Source organism: Ascidiella aspersa, chromosome 2, assembly GCF_963924565.1.
Source record: "Ascidiella aspersa chromosome 2, kaAscAspe10.2, whole genome shotgun sequence".
Classification (NCBI taxonomy): domain Eukaryota; kingdom Metazoa; phylum Chordata; class Ascidiacea; order Phlebobranchia; family Ascidiidae; genus Ascidiella; species Ascidiella aspersa.
The window spans coordinates 5,058,129-5,074,980 of record NC_139448.1 but is presented as its reverse complement, the minus strand read 5'-3'; the positions used below and the strand labels follow the sequence as shown (position 1 = coordinate 5,074,980).

At 35.3% G+C, this 16,852-nt stretch overlaps 1 protein-coding gene across 1 annotated transcript; it reads right to left on the bottom strand.

Moving 5' to 3' along the window:
• Window positions 1-10,778: 10,778 nt before the first annotated feature.
• LOC146163274 (protein RER1-like) lies at window positions 10,779-15,731 on the bottom strand. The gene is made up of 4 exons (XM_083381620.1): window positions 15,531-15,731; window positions 13,763-13,868; window positions 12,567-12,781; window positions 10,779-11,382 (listed from the first exon to the last, which is right to left on the bottom strand). Exons 1-4 carry the CDS (start codon window positions 15,687-15,689, stop codon window positions 11,290-11,292), a joined length of 573 nt encoding a protein of 190 aa, XP_083237746.1. The 5' UTR covers window positions 15,690-15,731; the 3' UTR covers window positions 10,779-11,289.
• Between the last annotated feature and the right edge of the window lie 1,121 nt (window positions 15,732-16,852).

Here is a 16,852-nt window from a genome sequence, read left to right as displayed (position 1 = left end):
TCGGCTATACTATTATTGGTTGGAAAATTGTTGGCTTTTACCCACCAAAACGAAAGGATAAATATATTGCCACCTGCTTACCAGCATTTTTTAGGTAGGTCGCCTGATTGAAATAGAATATATCCCGAATATATTTTTGTGCTTATCCCAATATGCCTTGACACAGCACTAAGAAAAACTGAAAGCGAGTGTATTTTTGCTGTATTTGTTTATTACGCAATGTTATAAACTTTCGTTTGCTGTTCGCCAAAGTGTTACAAGGCCAAAGTATTTCGTTGCACAAAAAAGGTAGAAAAATACATCAGTAAACAAATTAAAATCTAAACAGGTTAATGGTGCAACGTACAGTAGTCAAATACATTTATACTTATCGCATTTTATCGACTCACACATGTTGCGTTAAGCGGCTAATCACCAATAGAGCCATTTCCCCCTATGTAAATATTCACCTTTGCCGCATTAAGTATAAATATATCCCTGTTTAAATATTTAGCATATACGCCTAGCTTTTCAATTTGCTGATTTAAAATATGAGTACGAGTACGTTTTGAGTACAACAACCTAAAACTTTAAATATACAGCACATTCCATAGGTTTCTCACTAGCAATGCAGCTTTTGGCAATATACGTCTTAAATGAGTTTTAGTTGATACTAAAACGTAAATAAACATTTAGGATTAAAAATGGAACTTATCACGTTTACACGTCGCTGAAATCCGATGACCATGGTCGGCTTTGCGTTTAAAATAAATTTACAAAAAACTGTATGTTTGCATTTCAGAAACAACAGCTATCCAACTCTGGTGACCTATAACCCCTATTTCCAGAACGTGATTGGTCAAGGACACACCTTCAGTCCTGGCGACAACACAAAAATAAACAGACTCTACAAGTGCAGTAAGTTGTGAAAGAAATGACATTGGTGATGTTGTCGCTAATAGCCTTACAAGCCTCCTATAAAGTGGAATGGGTCGCTATTTAAGGCGTCGTGCAGTAAGTTGTGAAATGGATGGCTTTGGAAAAATGGACTTTAATCTTCTAAAAAATGAAGAATAACGCTAAAAACGAAGCTATTGAAATTAAGTTCATTATAATTGGGATGTAAAACTCATTCTACTTACTGTACTATAAAAAGATATCAAACACTACGTGATAAAATGTAATAAATTAAACCATAAACAACCACTGCAAGGTGCGATTGCATTTTTGCCAAATTTAAAATAAAACTATAAAAGAAAATAACTCTCTTTTCAGTCAGCTTTTTTTTTTTAGGATGCACAAAATTATGAAACAATGCTGTTACTGATCCACGCCCGTCTCTAACTTTCCAACTGCCTTCACTCATCCGTTGACACGCAATGCACTCAACACCTCTTATGCTATTACCTAGGTGTACTTTTAATTTTGCAAAGTTGTAAATTAAAATTTTTAGGATACACAAAATTATGACACAATTATTTTATTAAGAATATTAAAGCCCATACAGAAGAACTTTGAACGTTTCGAATAATACTTTAATCATGAAATAAACTATGTCTTACTACATCCTCCAGCCATTATGCTGTAAAATTATTTTACTGATTCACGATGATACTTCATTTTCTTTAGTTATCCACTTGGCCCTCAATGCACTATACCCTTATATTATTACCGGCCAAAACCGGACCCTTATCCCAAATCTGACCCCTAAGCCTAATAAGCCTACTCAACTACCGTCTGTCCTAGCCCCTAAAAACCACTGACTGCCAAAAAATCGCCAAGCCGCTTTATTTTCCCACCCTTACAAAACCCAATTTCGACTATTAGGCCCTGTGACGTGAAATTTGGTCCGGGGCCAAAACTGATCCGTTCGGAATAATTTTGGCGTTGGAACAGCAGCTAAAACAGGTCCGGCTAGGCCAAAACTGGTCCGGCCTAACCCTAACCTTAACCTTAACCCTTGCCAGACCTGTTTTAGCGGCTGTTCCAACGCCAAAATCGATCCGGCCGGACTGATTTTGACCGGACCAATTTTGGCGTAACAGCCCAACTAAATATATACGTCAAACCTCTGGGCGATACATCGCGCTTTTCGTACGTTTGCGATTTTGAGGACCCTGACGTATGTGGTTACGTCATTGACCATTACGTCGGCTGGACGCGGCAAAAAGCAGACGTGACGTCACTTGATATGACGTCATCCGACACGCTGTATCCACAAACCGATGCGACCTACGGGGTAGCCGGAAAAGGTAAAGTGCCAAAATATATGTTTTCCCCCCTGTGATTTACATAAATTATTACAGAAAGAATCCAAATTGCTTCTTTAAACATAGCAATGACGTCATTTTTCCATTTTGTTTAACATGTCAGTTTTCAGTTTTGAAATAAAATGTATCGGACAACATTCAGTCTCTCAATGAAGGACAAAATGCCTTTGCAGAAGATGCAGTAAAAGCTACTTAATTTTACAAAGTGTTTTCATCTTTTAAGGCCATTTCATGTTTTTCAACGGGTCCTTCGCAAACCAAGAGGTTATGTGGTCACCCTACTTTATCTCCAAGGTCAAAAAGCAATGCCTGCAGTTTTCATTCTACATCGATCTAGACGTCAACTCTACTGCGCACATCAGGTTTGGAAAATAACCTTCATAGTGTTGCTACAACACCTACGGTACTCTTCATTTAATATTAGCCTCTCTAATGCCGTAGCCATTAGCCAACCATAGAACAATTGTAATCATAGTGGTTTTTGACTGCATTTCAAAACGAACGAGCAGTTTCGATTTTGTAAATTGTTAACATAGGTATTTGATTATAACAAGTTGTAAATTGCTTTAAAGTTGAATATAGTAACATGGTATGAAAAATATATTAACGGAAAATGGAATTATGTTTGTTGGTTGTAAAAATCCGTAAAACCCAACCTGCGCCTTAATTACTATAAAAACGTTTGGTAGACCGCAAAAGCGTTTACCAAGTTATAGACAATAATTGAGAACTTAACCTTGTCCAAATTATACAGGGTGGGCTACGGGAAGTTTAATACAAGCAAAGGAACGGTTTTCAGCGACGATATAACAGACGTTGGTGTGGTTACTAACTACGTTCCACGAACTTGGAACGTTTATCGTCGCACAATTCAAGCACCCAGTGACTACAAGCTACTGCTGTATGCTACTCGCAATGCACTCTACACTGCCGGTAAGTTTGTTTGGGTACCATCAGAGTAAGTTAGTCATATTTTCTGAATTAGGGTTACCACATTTGCAAAAACACTATTAGGGTTAATACTATTTTAAAATTGCACATGTCACCAAGTAAGTAAGTAATGTTTATTTTCTGTTGGCGCTGAAATTAAAATACACAAAATATGACAAGAAACAAATTTATGCGCGATACGGCCGGAGCAGCGATGGGTCCAATTCCAGTCAGCTACACGTTAAAGGTAAAATGAAATTAAGGCAAAACGTTTTTTACAAATAAATAGAAAAATAAATTAAAAAAGTGAAAACATACATAGGTTGAATGATGTGAAAATAGCAATAAATCTTGTGAACATAACAATTTAGCAACACGAGGGTTTGAGAGACAAGGTCTAGAGGTATAAAAATAATTGAAATAACCAAAGGCAATCAATACAACAGCTTTAAATTTTTTTTCGAAATAACATGAGCACTTCATTATCGCTTACCATTGTTTACTCCCCAGGACCTAATGACGTACTAGCGATCGATGACGTCAGTATAATAGACCGGGCATGCGATACGTCATACTTTACCATCCTTAACGTATCGGGCGTTTGGGATACATATCCTAATGGCACCGGTTTCTGTTCACCCCTGATGTACACTGAAGATGGATACGGATTTGTGCTGTCTGTGAGTTAAAAACTTGCTTAATCTTAAGCTGAACCAGCAGTGTTTTGATAAAGTAATTTAAATTGATTTAAAGGATAAATCTTAAAGGGTAAGCTAAACCTTTTGGCAATATGTTGTGAGTTAATTACCAGTTAAGTCAACTTGAGTACAAGTTATTGGAAAAGTTTAGTAAACTGGGTTATTCACGCGGGGCACCAGTTATATTATTTGTTAAGTTGGAAGTTTCTTAATAATGAGCTGAATAATTTACAACTGACGTTTTCGTACACCACATCCCAGAGGTTACAAACAAGCGAAGTGTTCGTTATATCTTTGTAAAGTTTTAAATCCTAATACTGAATAATAAGGAATGACTGTTATATTGACATATTAGTAATTATCCACATTACAAGGCTAAAGATATTAATGTTACCGCATTTTCTTACAAACTAGGTAATGTTTTGTGCAACTGAATATTTAAGTACATGATTTAATAAAATAAAACAAAAATCGATTAAAATGTTATACGTTGTTGCACCAATCAAATATAATAGTGTCGTAGTTATAACTTTCGGGGTTGAAGCAAAGTGATTACCTGAGAAACTGTTTTAGATAAAACTGTGATTACATGTTAACAAAAAGTGACTTACAGCTATTCTTTATATTAAATCAAAAATCAAGTATTTTATTAATTTTTGTATGAATAAAAGAATCTGCACGAAAACGAATGTTAACAAAGAAAGTAATTAAAGTAAAAATAAACGCAGCATTTACTTCATAAATAAAATGAAAACTAACAATATTTTAAGGATCAAAATACCATAATAATTACTTGTAGAATGTATCGGAATAGACATTTATCATTTTTGTTTCAGGTTTATCCGAAGGAAATCGCTTTGCTTTTAGAGGATACATGTCCATGTTCTTTCACTTGGTCAACACCCCCAACGTGGACAGCCTGTCTTGGCCCTCCCACAACAGAACAATCCGGGTCGCAATGCTGGATCCACTAACTGACGTCACCAAACATGCAAACAGATTCACCAACTTTGAAACGTTGCCAGTGGGTGGAATTGCCTGGGAAAAACCAGTCAATGTGAGCTTGCGCTTGTTTGATTTTATCCCGGCGAAATGGTCTAGTCCAGTGTTTCTTAAACTTTTTTAGTTTTGTTCACCCCTAGCATCTATCTCCAGATACATTCAACCTTGTCTCATGATACGATAAAGCTATCTCGTCTATATATAACAGCACAAAACACAGCCACAAAGATTATAAAAACTATTGATTATCATCCATTTCTGACGGTGTACCCTTATTCGCCCCTTTTGGTTGGTTCACCCTGCAAGAAATTTATTCACCCTGGGGTGAACCATTCATCTGATTAAGCAATACTGGTCTTGTCTAGCGTTTCTCAGCCTCATTTCGTGGCGGACCAAACACTAAGAGTCAGTATAACAGCAAAGCTTTAGCAAACCGATTCTCTTTACTTAATTTATTTTAAGCTTATTTTGAAACAAGCCTAAACAAAAGAGTAGAAATAATAAATCCCAATTCAATTTTATGAGGCGTGTCTTCTTAGTGCTGCGCAATTTGTTTCTAAAATGTGCAGAAATCTTGTTTAGGGCCAACAACAAGAAATCTAACCATGTAAAACGAATGCAATCGGTAACCCAACCTTTAGTAGGCCTACTTACCAAATTTTGGACCCCGATACGTAGGTTTTGGTAAAGTTACTTGGGGACTCCAGCCATAAGACCAAGATAAGAACAACACCAACGTCAGAATAAAACACAATTCGGAATAAGACCAAAATAGGACTAATACCTGTGGTATTAGTACCGTCTGAATCGTAATAAGTCCTAAATCCGTCGGAATAAGACCTAAAAGGTCAAAATCAGACCTAAACAACACTTTAACTAACCCCAAATCCCCCAAATCCGTACATCACTAACTCCCCTAAAAGTTTCAACACTAATCCATTTTCTAACCCCACCTATTACCCACCAATAACCCCAAACAAGACAAAAAATCCGGTGCCGAAACAGCGGCGCCCTGACGGCGCCGGTCAGACTAGGGCGTCCAAACGTAGTCACCAAAACGGCCGATGCCAGACCGATGGCCCCCGATCGTCCAATACCCTCTACCTACAGGTTCGGGCGTTATTCTGGCCATTTAGGCCCTCTTCCGATGAATTTAGGCCTTATTCCGATGAACTTAGGTCTTATTCCGATGAAATTAGAACTTATTCCGATGAATTTAGGCCTTATTCCGTTGAATTTAGGCCTTATTCCGATGAATTTAGAACTTATTCCGTTGAATTTAGGCCTCATTCCGTTGAATTTAGGCCTTATTCCGATGAATTTAGAACTAATTCTGATGAATTTAGGCCTTATTCCGACAGATTTAGGTCTTAGTCAGACGATTTTGATCGTATGCTGTACTGGATATTACTGCGTATTTGGCTTTATTATGTCGTTTGTCTTAATACTATGGTTTTATAGTTTTTTGGGCTTTATGTATTGTTGCTTTTTAGATCTTATTGTGTGTTCCCTTACTTGGCTTGGACTTAAGTCTTTAAGTCAAAACACCTGAGTTGTAATTAAGTATATTTATTTAACATTTCATTATTAAATAAAGCCAATTATCTACACGTTTTACGCGCAAAACGATTAGATTGCTACCTTTTTATTTTTTGTTATTTTTTAGTTGAAATATTTATTGCTCGTGCGAGTTTACCAATTTTTATAGTTTAACGGTAATTTTTCACACCAGTAACTTGTTTTGACTTGTTCAAATAATGACTTCACTTAGACAACTGATAACTGAGACTGGGCTTTGTTATTTCACAAATCACTTGACTGGGACTTAAGTCATTTCAAAACGACTTGTTTACAGCATTGCTTAGTCGACACTTTAATTTTGATTTCATTTCACATGTGATGTAATTCGGTCTCTGATCGATCATATTGTTTGAGCTCGTATCAAACACTGTGCAATTTCTATAGTATTCCATCAATCCTGGATTTGGACGCGCCAACGCCTTCTTTATTCCACGGGCGATGTCTGAATACGTAAAAAACAACGCACTGATGTTTTCCATCGATGTACCAGGTAAGCCAGTTGTTGCCAAGCTTAGGGCAAAATATTTGTGTATGCTGTTGTATGACTTAGATTTAAAATTCAACCTGCATTTTATTTCGGTATAATAGGTTTTGTGGCATTTTCATCTATTTAAATGTGAAATGCTCCTGCTTAGCGAACCTATAGGTATTTTACTAAAATATTTGTGTATGCTGTTGTGTATCTTAGATTTAAATTTCCACTTGTATATTATTTCGGTATAATAGGTTTTGTGGCATTTTCATCTATTTAAATGTGAAATGCTCCTGCTTCTAAATGTGAAATGCTCCTCCAACCTATAGGTATTTTAATAAAATATTTGTGTATGCTGTTGTATATCTTAGATTTAAATTTCCACTTGTATATTATTTCGTTATAATAGGTTTTGTGGAATTTTGATTTATTTAAATGTGTAATGCAACTGCTTAAGGCACCTATTACTCAAAAAATTAGGTGCTTGCCGCTCGTTTTTAGAAGTTTTATTTGGGTGGTTTGAAACAAGATAACGCACAACAATTGTGCACAATATAGAAAACATCTGTTTGATTTATTTTTTTAATTTTATTACCTTATCGTGGTCAAGCATTTTATTAATAAGCCTATTGTCGATACAGTAAAAATAAGTGAACAATACAATTAGAGTTGATGTGAGACTGTGGGGATGTCCGATAGTTGAAATTTTATTCCGATACAGATGCCCGATATCTTTAACAAAAAGTATCGTGATCCGATGCGATACCAAATGACGTCATACCATGCTTAAACAAACCAAATAGGTGAAATTGAAGGATTCAAAACTATTTTTTTCCAGGTTTTTAGGCTAAGATTTATTTCAGCGTTACCGGTACAAAAAGAAAAGTTTGGTTAACTCCAGTTGTTAACATACTATATTGTGAAACATTATTTCAAGGTAGAATAGCTTCAGTTGATCGCAAGCAAAGGCGAAAATTGCGTTATTAATTTGTTATCGTATCGGTAGGCCTAATAACATCACAGTAGTGTCGGACGAATACTGATACTCCACTTGGTATCGGGTATCGGCTCTGATCCGATATTATCGAATGTCCCCTAGTAGTTTATAATAAAACGGCACGCCAGGGTTCTCATACATCTCTTTTGGGAAACCCTCGTGGCCTTAATTGTTATATGCGTACACTATTTCTTTCACGTTTGTGCTTAGTAAGCTTACATCCTCACCCAGTTTTTTGCCTATTTACAACGGTTGGTTATTTTGGATGCCAGGCGTAAACACTTTTTGTTGAAATACGTAGTTTTGAATGTTTAGCGGATTAATAAATCCTAATGGTGTTTAATCGAAATCAAGAGGCTTATTTAAGCGCCAGAGGGGATATTAAAGGTGACATTTAAAGAGTTATGTCCGGTAGTTTACTGTTAAAAATAAATCAAGAAAAATCAACGCTCACAGGGTAGTACAGTATGACTGATTTAGTTTTCATAATCCTCAAACCTTTATTTCGATTTCATACTTTCGTTAAACTAAGTTAAATGTTTTTCTTGCTTTAAATTTTGTTTACCTTAATTTTTTTACTTTGAGTTCCGGCTAGAGGGTTTAACTTCCTAATTAACAGCAGTGCTCTAATGACTTAAGTTGACTTGACTTGAGTGCACTTAAGTCACTGTGTTAAAATAACTTGAGTTGACTTATATGGGCAAAATGACTTTATTTGTTTTTTGTCATATGGGCAAAATGACTTTATCTTGACGACAGGGACGTGATTTGAAGTTGACTTGCTCTAATTATAACTTGACTGGGACTTGACTTGCGCAACTTAATTATGACTTGGACTGGGACTTGACTTGTTATTTATTTAAAAAAGGCTGGACTCTGGAAAGTAGTTTACAAATTACTTGACTGGTACTTAAGTCATTTCAAAATGACTTGTTTACAACACTGATTAACATACATAATATTTTGCTTCATAGTTCCAAGCAAACTGCGAGAGCTACAACCTGACCCAAGGGCTTTTGAGAGAGCGAAGACAACGGCATTTCCAGAAACGACCGCTGAGACCGACACAGATCAAACACCAGACATAACTTCGCCCGAAACCAATAGGACTGAAGCCACCGTAGAGAACGACACCAGCACTACAGTAGATAACAGCAGCAGCACCCAAATACAAACCACCATGGGTGAAACTAGTCCTAAACCTACTGTCGGAATGACTCAGCCACCAACTACATCCTGTGGATCCAGTCTTTCTTCTTCCGTCACTTGCGTATCAGCGTTGTTCAAGCTGGTTTTTGCCTTGGTTGTCTTACTCTAGATATCGGTTCTCTATATGTGCAAATAAACTGCCTGATCAGTGATCGCGTTACTATACTTGGCATTGAATGCTCATTTGAGTTAAAACGGTGGCCCCAAAACACGAATATTGGATATTGGGTTGCCGTACGATTTCTTTTCCAGGGCTTTTTTTTCCCTCGGCCTCCACTGGGGTTATGGAGCAGTCTCAAGGAGGCAACAAGCATATTAGTTTAATTATTAGCCAGTTAAGCTTTAGAGACCTCTCTTGTGCGTTTACGTGAAGAAGTTTTCTAATTCGTGTTCAAAGGGCCCGAGAGCCCATAAATAGGGGTACCATTTTATTTATATTTTTTGGTAAATAGTCGGCCAAATTGGGGTGCAAATGGTTATATATACCATAGGGTTTTGGTCTGTAAGAAAAGATAGTGCTGGGTCGATGAAAAGTAAGATTGTTTTACAAAGGCCCTGACACCAATCCACTGCTTTTGATATTCGTAATGCAAGTTATGAGCTAAGAATCATGTTTCTTTTGTGTTTCTCTTTCTATTGGTATTTTAAACCTATACAGGCCTATGCCTTTTTGATTGTAAATGTTTAGCCTACCAACAAATGCCAGGACGACTGTTTTGCAAATAAAAGTCGACTTTACTTTTTCCACGAGGAAAGTAATATTTACTTAGGATATTGGTTTGGCTCTATATAATTGCGAACAGGCATGGATGCCATATTTGATTGTAAATGTTTACCAACAAATGTTGGTACGGCTGTTTGTGCAAATAAATGTCGAATTAACTTCTTACATGGGAAAAGTAATGTTTGTATAATGGGTTGGCTCTGTATAATTGCGAAACACGCATGTAGGAGAACAGGTATTGGCCGGCAACTGTTTGTACCGTTAGATTATGGTGCGTTCATACCATTACAGAAGGTCGCAGAGTAGCGGTAAAGATAGAGACAAGAGATGACTGTTCTGGACTGTAAGGACAAAGTACTGGTATGTAAGTGAGCACAAGAAAAGTGACAGTTAATACAATACAACAGAAATTCGGTTTGGCAAACATAGCTGTACCGCTAGACGAGTCGCTACATAGGCTTATATGAACATGGGTCTTTAATAGAAATACATTGTCAAAGAGTGATTTTAAAAGTAAATGTTGAACGGTGATCTATTTCAACTACGTAAACGCTATTGGTTCGGTTCGAAGAAAACATTCGTATTTTATTAGGCATGCAGAAGGATGATTAAGTATAGGTTTTTTCTTTAATGGATTTGTCTATGTCTTCTTATTTAACTGCTCCCAATGTACTACTTGAAGCTGTCCGTCTTCATCAAAATAAACCCAATCAAAGGTGCATGTTTTGATGGTTTCCAATTCCAGCACACAATTTAAAAAGCATGCTGAACCAAAACAACAGTAAATCGACTTCAAATCAAGCCTGGAAGCTAAAAAATTACACAAGAATGTGTAAAGGTTTAACGTTTGTACTTCAAAAAACACAGGTTAATTGCAAATTACCATCGTACATTAGCTATTCATAAACACAGCAAACGTCAAGGGTAATTGTGTTGTTTCTAATGGGTATAGGATTACTTAAGGGTTGAATGTGCAGCATCGGACAATACAGTTCATAAAACCAATATAAGACGTTTATTTCCTAATATTTGCAATGTTCGCTTACCGTTCTGTTAATAAACCTTGGTAACAAAAATCCTTAGAAACGCATTTTTTTTTAAAAGCCATGCACTAACTAAACGTATATATAATATATGTTGGTGGTGAATTTAACAGAAAAAATAAGTAATTAGGATTTCACTCAAAACACATACGTCCGTAAAAGTGCGTTTCTCTTATGACGACAAACACGAACGTATACACGCACAGGAAAAAAACAAAACACAAACAGAGAATTACATTTCGGTATTAAAACAGTTGGTTTTGTTTCGCTGACACTTTTGTTACTATATTTGCAGCGGTAGCGAAAAGCACTGCAGAACAGCGCACCGTCCTCTAGAAACCGACACAAGTAAAATAAACTATATAAATATTGCGGTAAAAGGTATTAGGAGGGCGGCACCACTTTCCCAGTGTCTTCTTTGCCCTTGTATTTTGTCTTTCCGTGGGTGAAAGGCAAATACCTGTATTTGATCATGTGCTGGAAAAACAGAGAAAAATAGAAGTTAAAACAGACAAAAATATAAGTTATTTTTTTTGGAAAAATAAAAAAAATATTTTTTGTGCAACAAGTGGTATGTAACAATAAGGACCTTGGTTGTTGTAAAAAAATTAGGAAATCTAAAACCAATGGAACCCTTTTAAAATGTGTTGCACATATTGCACTGTTAAATATACACACAGTATTAAAAGGCACATTTCAATTGTAAAAATCAAAGAGCACTTTTTTAAATGGGCATACAATTTTATTGGGTATAAAAAACACTTACATTTTATTTGTATCATAAAAGCTTAATGCATAAAACCACAGCCATGAGGTTTGAAAGAACTATTGTGAGCAAGGTTACTTTAAACCAGGGCTGCGGAGTCGATTAAAAACAACCAGAGTCCGACTCCGGCCAAAAAATACACCAGAGTCCGACTCCCGCGAAATGTAAGATTTTGTCGAGGCCCGAGTCCAGTTCTGACTCTACAGCCTGCATTTTACCCATTTACGCAACTAAATTAAGGTGGATTTTCTGCAATCCACTCATATTGGTGTCATAATTGATCCACCCACATTACATGGTTTAAAAATATTTCACATTTGCTATTCCATTTTTACAACTTACATTTTGCCGCCTTAACAGTTTTAAAATTTGATACTGCGCATGCGCACGTCGGACTCGGGAAGTTTTACGCGGCATTACTCGAGTCTGACTCCTGGAAAATAAACCGACTACGTGAAGTCCCGAGTCCGACTCCGCAGCCCTGCTTTAAACTTTGTCCTTGCGCGTCGCTTGAGTTTTATTAATACTGTATCCAAGATAGCTCCCCTTTTTTGGATTTATTTTTGTTTCAATCAGAAAAATAGAAACCTCTTTGTTGACAGTTAGAAAATTAATTTTAAAGCTATAACTGAGTATCGTGGTAAGTGGTAGTTTAGTTCTACAACCTCGTTTCTTGAGGCACATACATAAACTAGTCGCACACAAAAATATCAGGAGAAACTACAAACTAAAATTATTTACAAATTTTGCTAAGAAATTAGTTTACAAAATAAGAAATATGGGCAATGTGGTCAAAATTTAGTGATATTAGTCTTTTAGGTTTTCAAACACATATTTTTCGGGTAATGAGTAACTCTTGTAACAATATAAAAATCAAATTTGAGCTGAAACTTACCTTAATCTGACGCTTCATAGTGACACCGAACAAAACAAAGAAGTACATGACAAGAATAGGCCAGAAGACAGGAACATTAAATGCGCTGAAAAAGGTGCAGCAGAATGCAATGAAGATGGCTTTCGTTCCAGAGTACCAGAACTTAAACTCTGGCAAGCGACGAATAAATGGTCGGAACTCCTCTCCTTTACTGGTTGGAAGCTGAGGGCCTTCATCTGTAAAATAGAAGCAAGTTGCAGTTAGTGTTTGAGGTTTCGCTGCTTAAGATATTTTTTGCTTGATACTTTACTGTAAACTTTTAAATTTAGTGTTTTAAAAAAACATATTTGGAATGTTTTGGATTTATTGCTAAATTTGATACATTTTTGCGCATCCTGGTACTAAGCTGCAAAAAACTTTATAATATCCTTTTAGCGTTTAAGTGAAGGAACAACACAAACATTTACATATGAACTTATAAAATTTGTGTTTTAAACATTTTTAAGAAATTCAAAAGAGAAAAGTTACTGGACCATGATATTAAGGTTTTGGTAAGTGTAATCTATCTGGTTGAGTGCACATTGGCAGGGACTTATCTAACCTGTCAGGGCAATTTTATTCAATCTCCCGAGAGTAAATTGGACCATTTCAGGCCTAATGATATGACCTGTATTTCAGTTCACAGAGCCTTAAACAATAGAAGTCTGCACATTTATTTACATAAAATACTGAACAAACAAAATAACTCGTAAGGAAGTTATCCCAGTCCTGCTTCTATCTAAATGAAAAACAATGCCACACTCAAAATCTCTCCATTTCTAACTGGCATTGACTAGTTGTGGACTGTTTTCTATGAATCAACTCTTTATATGTTAATCTGGTTTTAATTTAAATATTTCATCTAATTGAACAAGAAATATCTAAAAATATATTAGTTGGGCTAATAAATTAGATTCGTTTTATGTGATTTAAACGTGATCAATGGAGTAAAGGGCAAAAAAAATTATAACAAAAATAAAATTGTAAACTTAATATTTAAAAAAAAATATGCATTTTAAGTTAAAAATGTTGCTAAAATTGCAAATCCCAACAAAAGTATGTAAGCAACAGAGTATTGGATAACTTTTGGTTTGCGCTGGATCTGCTATCACCTCTGACATAATAGTGTTGAATATGCTAAGTAAAATAATTTTTTCCGGCTAAAAACAGAAGCTTACCATCGGAATCATCTCCATACACAGAAGGATCAACTTTAGGAGACAGAAAAGCAATGAATAGGTTTAGATGGTAAATTGCAAGTGCATATGTGACGATGTACCAGCCCTGCAAAAAACAAAAATAAAATCCAGTTGGTTACGTTGAAATATCTACTTACATTGTGCTTTAATTATAACAATTTTCAGTAGCGCACCAAATTTTTTAAGAATTTAATGTTTGTTGGACACAACAGCTTACCGTTGAAGTCTTTATGAACACACTTTTCAATTAAAAAACGCTATATTCAAGCTTTTACGAAGCTATAGGCAACTATTAAACACTGAAACTTGGATATTGTAAGATGTACATTTTATCTAAGCTGGACTTCTTTCAATATTTGATAAATGAAACCTTAACCATTACATAAAGCAAAGCAGCACTGAAACTGAACTACTGAACTAACAAAACACAAATAATGTTGTCGATCATTTTTCGGGATAAATGGTACCGGTATAATAATTTGGATACACAGATTTCAGTTACGCGTCACATATTTTTTATCACATATTTTAGAAGTACACCAAACAGTTGTTTTGAGGATTATTAAGTTTTTGTTTGGCACAAATCCTTTCCATGGGAGCCTTTAAAAACATTTTTGCAGCTAAAAAAAGTTTTCAGTAGCTTAGCTTAGGCCAGTGGTCTGCAACCTTTTTGATAAACGACCCCAATTATAATAAAATAAAATGAGATTTTATAATGCGACCCGATTTTGTTTTCAGATATAAATAAAAATATAATACTGGAACAAAGTTACACGAGGGGTTGTGCGTAAATTATGAATAATTTCGTGCGTAAATTATGAATAAGTTTTACAGTAGTTAACATATGAATTTGAATTTAACACGTGAGCGAACACAAAAATTTCAATTTGTTTCAACGATAAATTTCATTCAGTATGATGGCAGCATAGCATAACGGCATAACCGCATGTAATGCTCTACTTCCAAGCAAGTACGATGTTTCGTTTTTAATATTAAGCTTATTGCACTGAATTCCACTTCACAAAGCCATGTGGTTAAAAAGGAATGAGTAGAAACCTTTTTGTTATTTTACTTGAACGAATTACACAAAAAGTATTTTGCTGCATCCGCTGTCATAATTGGGAATACAAAGCATAATTGCTGCAAACAACGTTTGTTACGTTTAATAACAAATTTGACTTTTTGTAAAATTAACCCTTTTATAACGCATTGAAAGTATGTCCCAATAGAACAATTTGCGAAAGTTCGATATTCGCTGGGCTAACTCAAAAGAAATCTAGTTTTTGTTAAATGTCACCTTAGCTGATTTAGCGGTTTCCCGAGCTTAAAAAGCAATTTTATGTAGAATATGCACTCAATTACATTTAATTGTGTGACGTCATAAAGAAAACGAAATAATTAATTCGTACTAAAACAGCAGGAGTATGGTGAGTTATGGCAACCCCACAAAAATTTCAGGCGACCCCACTTGGGGTTGCGACCCATAGGTTGGAGACCACTGGCTTAGGCAACTTGTAATTATTACTACAATGTAAGATAGATATTGAAAGATGTAATTTTTGGTTGGAACCCTAAACAACAGGTAAGCAAAACCGAAGTATTACAAAAAGTGAAGTAGAACTGAAACTGAAATAACAAAACACCAATACTGTTGCCTATCATTTCTTAGGAAGAAATAGTACACTTGTAAAGAAAAATAGTAAACTTCCAATAATTAGGATACCATTGCAAGTCAACAATTTGTTACCTGTAAGAGGAATACTCTGATAAAGTATGATATGTAGAAGACTAGGGTTGCAATCCATCGTGGAATGGTGAATGGAACAGTTTTGTCCAGGAGCATTTGATAGCGTCTGGCCATTTTGGTTCCGAAAGCCACAGATGGCGTTGTATCACCCGAATCCATTTCGTTTAAAGTTTATTGAAACAACCCAATCACTTAAATTTCCTGGGCTACAAATTTGAATTGTTTTAATATAACTTAAAAACCTTACAGCAGTGGTTCTGAACCAGATTTCCTTCGAATTACTGGGGTTCGAAACAGCTGTTTCAGGGATTCGAGGAGAACAAGCTCTTAATCATTACTAAACAGTTTGCTTAAAGCTCTGGAAAACTTTGGTTCTGTTTTCTCTGTTATTTGTATGTTTTTTGAGTTTTCTATTAATGCAATAAATTTTATGGCATGTTAAATAATAAATGTAATAATAATTGACCCACCATCACCCAAACACTAACTTACACCCTAACCCAAATATTGTGCGTTGATTTAATAATTGTGGTAGGATTCTAGACCATCGCCTTTTAAAGTACTGTAAATGGCTTTAGCAATAAATTGTATAGTAATTTTGCAGATCTGGTTACAGTTGAGAGCCGGGAAAATAGCCTCTTCCGTTCCAAATGTTCCTCAATAGCTATACTTTTAGAATAGATTAATCACCATAAGTTCAAAATTAATTAAATTAATTGGGTTTTAGGTTAACAAAATATTGCCTGTTTTCGGACATTTTAAGTAAAATATATAGAATGTATGTTTAATTTTGGTTATTTTTTGGCTGCGTTTTTATAATCCAACAAAAATAGCAACAGATAAACTCACAAAAGGAGTTTATTGTTTTTGAAAAATGAGACCACAGTTAAAACAAACCCTAACGTTTGTAAAAGCGCTTCACCGTACTAAAAATAGGTTATAAATTACAACCAACAAAAATATAAAAAGCTTGTCCTATACTTTTACACAAATGATCACTTTGTTGTTTTCCACAAAGCGAGACAATTATTCGAAAAGCTTTCTCACTTATTACGAGAAAAAAATACGCGGAAACTTTAAACAACAACTCCTTGGTTTTAGTAAATATTAAAAAAAAGATCTTAGATGAGTTAAACTATTGTAATCTATGATGAAAATGACCATTTTCTTGTGAAATTTACACTTTCAGTTACAAAAGCTGTCGAAATTAATCTTTCGACTTCCACGTCTTGAAAGCTATTCTCACAACTAATCATGACGCATTTTTTGGGCAAAATGGGAAAATTACAAGAACCGTTTTGTTTAATTTTATTACTAGCAAT

Coding starts and splice junctions, on each gene's coding strand:
- LOC146163274 (XM_083381620.1), bottom strand. CDS start 15,689: ATGGATTCGGGTGATACAACGCCATCTGTGGCTTTCGGAACCAAAATG. Junction 13,869..15,530: donor TCAGAGTATTCCTCTTACAG/GTAACAAATTGT, acceptor TGTTTTTTGCAG/GGCTGGTACATCGTCACATA. Junction 12,782..13,762: donor GTATGGAGATGATTCCGATG/GTAAGCTTCTGT, acceptor TCTATTTTACAG/ATGAAGGCCCTCAGCTTCCA.